Here is an 8,170-nt window from a genome sequence, read left to right as displayed (position 1 = left end):
TCTGTCTGTCTGTCCATAATGCTCTTGGAGCACTCTGACTGGTTACTGAAATAACCTATCAGTGTTTCAAGAGCATTAAGGATGGGAGACGGCGGCACAGCACCACGACAGCGGGGATGGAGCAGGGGAGTGAAGCCACCTCCACTGGCCTAGCCCCCCCACCCTGGGCCCTGCTCCCTGGAGATGGTAGCAGTGCGGGGTGCTGGCAGAGGGGGAAGCTTTCCCACCCCTGCTCTTAGGAAGTGGCGGCACGGGGAGGGGTGGTTAGGGTTAGCAAGCTTCCCCCGCACCTCTCGCCCCATCATTCTTGATGGGCAATTGGCTAGTTTGTAAAGAATGTAAGAGAGAGGAAAAATGGGTGAGATAGGAATGAGGGATAGACTGTAAAATGTTAAGTAACGGAAAAAAATTCCATGTTTTCTAAAATGATAGTAAAAAAAAGCCTCAGCCTTACTCCAATATTCCATTAGCTATTTGAACAATAATAAAATACTAGTTGTCCAGCTATGGAGAAAATGAATATTAATACATAACATTAATTAAGTCATCCAACAGGCCGTAGCTGGTGTACACTGAAGAAAACTGCAGGCTACATCCCCAGTCCTGCCACTACGTCAGCATAGAAAGATGCACACAGGATCCACAAAAAAAAGGAAGGGCAGTCGTCAAGTGCCCGAATCATCCAAATCAATGGTGTTCAAACTTTTCCCCTGACTGGCCAGATGGGCAGTGTCCTGTCCCTCTGCAGCCTGGATCCCGCTAGTGGTCCCGATCTGCCACAGGGGCCAGCATGGTGGGCACCATTCAGCCATGCGGAGTGGGGCACAGGGCAACCCAGCTGCAACCTGACTGCACAGGGATAAGGGGGCATGGCTTGGTCCTGCAGGGGAGGGAAAGGGGGCATAGGTTGGTTTTATTGGGGGGTGGGAGGAAGAGAGTGTGGCTTGGCCCCAACCCAGCCCTGCTGGGGAGGGGGAGAGGGGTCATGGCCCAGCCTCAATCCAGATGCAGGAGAGGGAGAAGTGGCCTAACTGCAACCAGCAGTGTGGGGTTTGTGAATTTGGCAGGGGGAGGGTGACGGCATTAAATGGCCACTGCTCTCCTGCTGCCAAATTTCCTACCTATGGGGAGCACCGCAAGCCAGACAGAATGGCTTCATAGGCTACATTTGGCCCATGGGCAGGAGGTTGAGCATCCCTGATCTACACCAGCAGTTCTCAACCTTTTGGCTCTGAGGGCCAGACGTGCGGGGCCAGCCTGTGGACTAGATCTGCAGTCAGCGCCCAGAACCACCACCCAGATTTGGCCCTGCAACACCTGAATTTCCAGTGATTTTAAGGTTAAGTACATACATCAGGGATGATGCTCAAGGGCAACCAGCAGGGTTTCATTAGGGGCAGGTCATGTCAGACCAACCTGATTGCCTTTTATGATCAGGTCACAAAAGCACTGGATGCAGGTGATGCTGTGGACGTAGTCTTTCTAGACTTCAGCAAGGCCTTTGACACCGTCTCCCACCCCATCCTCATTAAAAAACTAGGCATCAATGCCACAGTCGCCTACACAGTCAGATGGATTGCAGATTGGCTGAAGGGTCATACTCAGAGGGTGGTGATGGACGGGCCACATTCGACTTGGGGGGAATTGGGCAGCGGAGTCCCCCAGGGCTCAGTCCTTGAGCCCGCGCTGTTCAATTTCTTTATTAGTGATTTGGACGACGGGGTGAAAAGTAACCTGTTTAAATTTGCTGATGATACCAAAATTTGGGGTGAGGTGAGCATGCTAGTAGGGAGGGAAAGACTGTAGCAAGAGTTGGCACAAACCTCATTATTGGATTCATAAAAAGGATGTCTATTTATACAACGTAGGTGTCCAATAATGCAACTCAAAATTGCACTTTCTGGCAGCACCACAATTTAAGCCAACTTGCTGCCAGGAAGCTGGGCTGGTTACTAACCAACTCTATCTTTATAATAGTCTCCCCAGCCCCCACATTTCCAAATGCTAGAGAAGAAAGCAAGTTTTGCGATATGAAGGTAGGGCTGTTCCGGCCCAAGTAGACGAGCCAAGTCCCAGATGCGAAAGCCGCACAGACAGACTGGTTTACACCAGTGGAGCTGCAGCCTGAGCATCTTCGTTGACTTAAAGATGGGCAAAAACAGGATGTGGTGCAAGAGATGCCCGGATACATCCGAGTCAGAAACCTGGGAGCATCATCGCAGCCCTCAGCATGAGCAGCTCACCCCTGGAACAAATGGCAGTTCCCTCTGACGGACCACGACCTAAGCAACACCTGGGGCTAAAAAACATACGGCCGGTCTGATTCCCACCTTGTCCCACAACAAGTGGCAGACCTCCCAGACAGACCCTTGTCCTACATGAAGCACCTAGCAAAGATCCTGGGGGCTCCACGTGACGTACAAACACAACTGAATATGCGGAGACAGGCCACAAAGTCGTTATTGCACCATCAAAACGACTGGGGAGCTACCCAAAAAGAGCCGACCCATGGCAACGTTAGCTGGAAACCGTGTCACAACTCCACAGCTGGTTTCGTCCGCATATGCGGCAACTGATGAGGCAGCACAGCACGGTCCTGCCCCTGTTTTGAAGTGGGCAGGGCTGACCGTCCCCGGACGAGAGGCCAAAAATGGGGACAAGGGGGTTATGCCCCCAAGGCACACCCGCACCACCCCCACCCCGCCCTGGCAGCCCCCAGGCCCAGGGGCTGCGCTATCCCTGGGTGTCACCTGCGCCTGGATGTGGCGGACGCGCTGGCTGTGCTGCTTCGGGGCGCTGTGCAGCAGCCACACGACCCAGGCGCGCAGCTGGTAGTAGACGTCGAAGAGGACGGAGAGGGGCAGCAGGAAGAGGCAGACGAAGACCCAGCGGTGGTGCAGCAGCAGGTACTCCAGCCCTTTGTGCCGCGCCCACAGCAGCAGCAGCAGCAGCCCCGCGCCCAGCGACAGCACCGGGTCCATCGCACCCGCCAGCTCGTCTGTCAACCCCCTCACAGAGCTACCGCTTAACTGCCGCCAACTACCGCGCCGAGCTGCCAACGGCCGCCCGCCCGGCCCGCCGATTGGCCGAACCCCCCTCGGCGCGGTGGGGCGAGAGGAGGGCACCGGCCAATGGCGAGTCGCGGAAGACATCGGACCAGGCGCTGCCCCGCCTGATTGGCTGGGGGTAAGAGACTACCCGCTCCCCCCTCGCAGCGCCGGGGAGTCCCCTCAGGGCTGGGCCGCGGGGGTGGGATGTTGGCGGCTTGCGCCCCCGCGCTGCCCGGCTGCAGCGGGAAGGCAGCCAGGGCATCAATAACCGTGAGCAGCCCTGCCAGCCACAGCGTGAGGAGCCCCTGCTCAGGACCGCAGTGACTCAGTTAGCATCCCCTGCTGTTTGCCAGATTCAATTCAGTAAGGACAGGTCCAAAGGAAAAAAAAAATTCTCTTTGTACCAGGAAATAAGACTCCCCGAGTCATATGGAGTCTGACCCACAGCTGCAGGCAGGACTGTGTCTGTCCGAACCCTCCCCAACAAGTGGCGGCTCAAGCGGCTTTTGAAAACTTATTAAAAAACAACCAGAACTCTTGGTTTCAAAAATGATACCTTTTGTTAGACTGACTGGGAAATGGCAAGACAATCTGTCACTTTCTGCAAGCTTTTGGGATCCAAGTCCCCCTGTCAGGCTCCAGGAACAGTGGAGATGGTACAAGATGGTAAAAAGTCCCCATAGGTAGGAAATATGCTTCATTTTTGCGCAGATGGAGCTGAAGATGGAAGGCTGTCCCTCTGGGTCCATGAGAGCGTCTTTGTGAGCTGTGTTGAGTAGTGCTGCAATATGTAGATTGGGTAAGATTCCTTCCCTAGAGGTGTCAGATGGCAGCCAGGGAGGTAACAAATCTTTCTTATTCTGCAATGAAGTTCAAAATCTTGAAAATTTGTGAGGATGGAGGTTGCATAGCAGCGCTAGACCACCCTCTGTTCCAATATTTCATCTTGTCATCCTACCTAAATCTCCCTCCTGGCAATTTAAGACTCCTTGTCCTGTCCCCTGCAGCCACAAACAGTCTGTCCCCCATCCTCTTTATAACCACCCTTCAGGGGTTTGAAGGCTGGTGCCCAATCCAATTGCACCCCAAAGTCATAGCTTCTTCAGGCTAAATAAGCCCAGTTCACCTCACAAATCATGTTTCCCACACTTCTAATTGCTTTCTGTTGCTCACCACTGGGTTTCTTTTAATTTGTCCACATCCTTCTTGAAGCGGTGCCAAGAACTGGACACAGTCCTCCACAGCGCAGTCCTTCAAGTGAGGCTTCCCCAGTTCCCCAATGAGCAGAAGGATCAATTCCCTTAGTTTGCAAGTGATGCTTCTATGAATACAATCCAGTATGCTATTGGCTTTTTTGCAGCAAGAGCCCACTGTTGCTCATGTTCAGCTTCTAGCCTGCAATATTCCCTAGGTGCTTTACTGCAGCCTAGCCAGTCAATCCCCAGATGGGATGGAGCATTCACATGCAGAAATACTGAGTGTAGGACTTTGCCTGTGTCCTTATTTAATTTACTTGGATTAAATTTTGGACCATTTCTCCAGTTTATCAAGGTCATTCTGAATCCTAAGCCTACCCTCCAGGGTGCTGCAACTCCACTCTGCTCGATGATGCTTGATGTCTTCTGCAAATTTGCTAAGCATCCTGTCAAATTTGTCAATCCCATCCTCCAAGTCACAGTTTCTGTCGCAAATCACCAGTCAAAACCCAGAAAACTTTGCTGCTACACTGAGTGGTGGACTCTCAAAACGAATATTTTTGAAGTTGTGTTGCACGGCTGCCAGGCAAGTGATATCACATAGCCCTGTGAGGCAGTGACAAAATGCCTTCACAATACAGTGATGTCAGGTAGAAGGATGGATGCTATTAAGGCCTTACAACAAGCTCCCAGTGACATGAGGATTATTCTCATATTTTCAGACTCAGAAATGTGGAGCCATGTAACGTAGTGATCTGGAAGTTGGTCCCCAACATGTTAAGTGCTGGAACTGGTTATGCCAGCCTGTGATTTAATGTACCAAAATGACAGGGTATAGATATCAGATTTAGACATGGTGCAATAGTGTGGGACTGAACTGTTAACCTGTTGTACCGTGGTATGAGGAGGTGCCATCTTAACAAAACAGAGTCACCTGTTGAAATGCCTCCCTGTAATGCAATCACAGTAACATGTTAAAAAGGATCAATTTTGAACTTGCAGCAAATGACACATTGTGGAATTTGTTGCAAATATTTCACCCACGTTTACTAACTACTTTTAAGTGCGATAGCAGATACTTAAGAACATGGGGCTAGATGGGATCTCCTGGCTCACTGAGTCCAGACCCCTTCTGTCACAGGCAGCCATGTCATATAAGCCCTTTCATAAATTGATCTGACTCCCATCTTAAAGCTAGTTATATTTTTCTATTGAAAATGGTTTCAGAACCTCACTCTTCTGTCCCATGTTACTCAGTTTGCTTTCACATATGAATTAACAGATAAGTGTTATGTAAGTGGTAGCAGTATAGATTTGGACCATATTTTCAAATTAAGACCTGCCATTGTGTTCCTACTTAATATTGGGCTAGGTTCTACTTAAAACCCTTAGCTTTTCATGTGCAGATACCTCTGACATGGAAAATTGTGAACTGGTTTCCAATCAGTGACATTGCCAGAATGGTTTATTTGTTACATCTGTCCACACCTTAATGCTGTACTTTCATTTACCTACCATTAAACCTACAGACCATTCTTGTCTGCCAGCAGGAGTGAGTCAGTCTCAAGGCTCTGGGATACAATACAATCTACATGATACAACGTTGAAATAAGGATCATACAAAGTATACCACATTCATCTCCATTATTTGATCACATGTGGGGTTTAAGTAGAAGCACAAAGAGAGAATATGGATATGTAAACACTTGGCACATCTGTGTGTTCATTAATGTGCCATAGTTATAGCACATTAAGTTTAGTACCTGTATAACCAAGTACTAAATCAATACACAGTAACTGGTGCTACTGCACAGTATCTCTGCTGCATAGCTTTTTAGTGATGCTAACTCTGCAGTAGGCTAATATTAGTGTATTACCGTGGGTTTTGCCCTGCACGCTAATGCACAGTAGAATTAAGCTACTGCACAGCTAGTGTCTTGTGTAGACATGCTCACTGTTACCAACTGCTGAGGAAGCAGGTGTAGGTCATGAAATAAAAATTTGAAGTTTAGCAAATCATAGAACTTGACAAATACTTTGGTGGCTTTGCACAGTATGTCAGGAAGCAAGGTCAGCTAGTCGTCAACGTATTCACAGAGCCAAAATAAACCATGCTGCTGAACTTCTTAGAGGTTTTGTGTATTCGCTCTCAAATTTACTAAATCCATTTGTATAACTGCCAATGGATATTACTTTTTTTTTTTTTTCCTCATAACTTGAGACAAAAAGCTGGGCTGAAATGGAATTTGATCTTGAGAGGCAGTGACACGAGCAGAAAAGTAAAATGGCTGTAAAAAATTGCTACTTACCCTTTAAGCATCTGGTAAGGACTGTGGTATTTAGGGTTAACATATTCCACTTCTGGTTCGCTGTGCTACACACTGGTGAGACTGTGGGCATGTGGAGGCAGGGAGTACTCTGAGGGACAACAGTTGTTTCGGAGGGGAGTGGTGCCCAAGAGTTGGTTTCATGGCCTGGGAGTGAGGACTAGCAGCACTCAGGAGACTGACTTCCAAAATTATTCTTGCTTCTGCCAGGAGGTGCCCTGTGAAACTTAAGATGAAGATGGGGTAGTGCAAGCTAGCTGCAATAAACAATAAGGTCTGGTTTTATTCATATTCTAAAATATTATGATAGAGGCCAAGAGAGGCTTCATTTCTGAAAGCAGTATTTAGTTACTGCGTGCCCCCTGTCCAGAAAGCAGCACTTCCCAATCTGTGGGATGTGGTTTCTAAGTGTGTGTGGAGTTGTCTGGCTTTCAGGAAGAAGAGTTCATAAGGAGCTCGTCTCATTTCTTGCCTCTGCGTTTCTTTTTAAAGAAAGCAGCTGCTAGTACCAAATTCGCAGATGCCAGAAAAAAGCCTCAGTTGTGCATTTTTCCATTGCAACAGTGTGAAACAAACACAAAGCATTGTGGGATCATCTGAGGATGGAGGTTTCTAAACATCTTAACGTGAAGCCATGGGAGGAATAACATTGGAAGTTATTATAATAAAATGGATGATATGGGCCAAAGTCTTGTTGATCAAAGATGCTATGTCTTTTAGGCATCTTTGTCTTTATCCTAGTCAATACTATACATGAAAGTCAATACATTAATGTATACTTAAGGATATTTTCATGTACCTACAGTAATTAGTGAATAGAACTCCTAGCATACTTTTATGTTTGTTAAGTTAACACCAAAACTATAGTACTATTTGGAAGAAAAAGGCCAGAAAGATCTATGTTGATTTGAGCAAAATACTCTCTATACCAGGCTTTAGGCTTCCCAAATTTCAGGAACACTGATGAAAGCAAGATAAGTAATGGGCAGAAACTTTTGTATAGGAGATTACTTGGGTCCTTTGCCTGTCGTACTCAAGCAGGTTGCAGGCACTAGTAATTAGATAGGTGTGTCAGACTGTAATAGGATAGTGCCCAAGGGCTGCCGTGATGCCCTCTAGTGGCCACCTAGGTCCTGCCCAGCTTCTGTGCCAGCATCTCTGGGTCTCACTCTCCAGTCCACCCCTATCAGCCATACCTAGTCCTCTGGCATTACTCTGCCAGCTATAGAAGGACCCTTTCTGGATCTCCCCAGGTCCCCAGCCACCTCCTACCCATTAGCTGCTGGGTTGCTAGCAGCTCCTTGGGTACCTGATTGTCTGGGGTCCCCTCTGTTCTCGTTCCAGCCAGCACAAGCTCTGCTCATGGTGGAAACCAGGGCCAGGCTACTCCTTCTGGCTCGGGAATCAGGCTTTTAATGGGCTGGAGCTCCGTCTCCTTTAGTCAGGTGGCCCAGCCCTCAGCCTGCTTTCAGGTGTTACAGTTTAAGCCTTGAGGCACAGCTGCCACCTTTCCCCAGCAGCCCTTTACCCCCTTGTGGGTTTCCCTGGCTGCACATAGCTCTGTGGGTGGCCCCTGCCCAGCCACCTACTTAATGGC

At 48.7% G+C, this 8,170-nt stretch overlaps 1 protein-coding gene across 1 annotated transcript in view; it reads right to left on the bottom strand.

Moving 5' to 3' along the window:
- Nucleotides 1-3,049, bottom strand: part of DHCR24 (24-dehydrocholesterol reductase) — a 15,916-nt gene extending 12,867 nt beyond the window's left edge. The window contains exon 1 of the mRNA XM_019501242.1: nt 2,751-3,049. Coding sequence (XP_019356787.1) covers nt 2,751-2,981 — 231 coding nt within the window. The 5' untranslated portion in view covers nt 2,982-3,049. The remainder of the gene's footprint in view (nt 1-2,750) is intronic.
- Between the last annotated feature and the right edge of the window lie 5,121 nt (nt 3,050-8,170).

This window comes from Gavialis gangeticus, unplaced genomic scaffold (assembly GCF_001723915.1).
Source record: "Gavialis gangeticus isolate Ggan-Ray unplaced genomic scaffold, GavGan_comp1, whole genome shotgun sequence".
Taxonomy (NCBI): Eukaryota; Metazoa; Chordata; order Crocodylia; family Gavialidae; genus Gavialis; species Gavialis gangeticus.
This window is presented reverse-complemented; position numbering and strand designations above follow the sequence as displayed.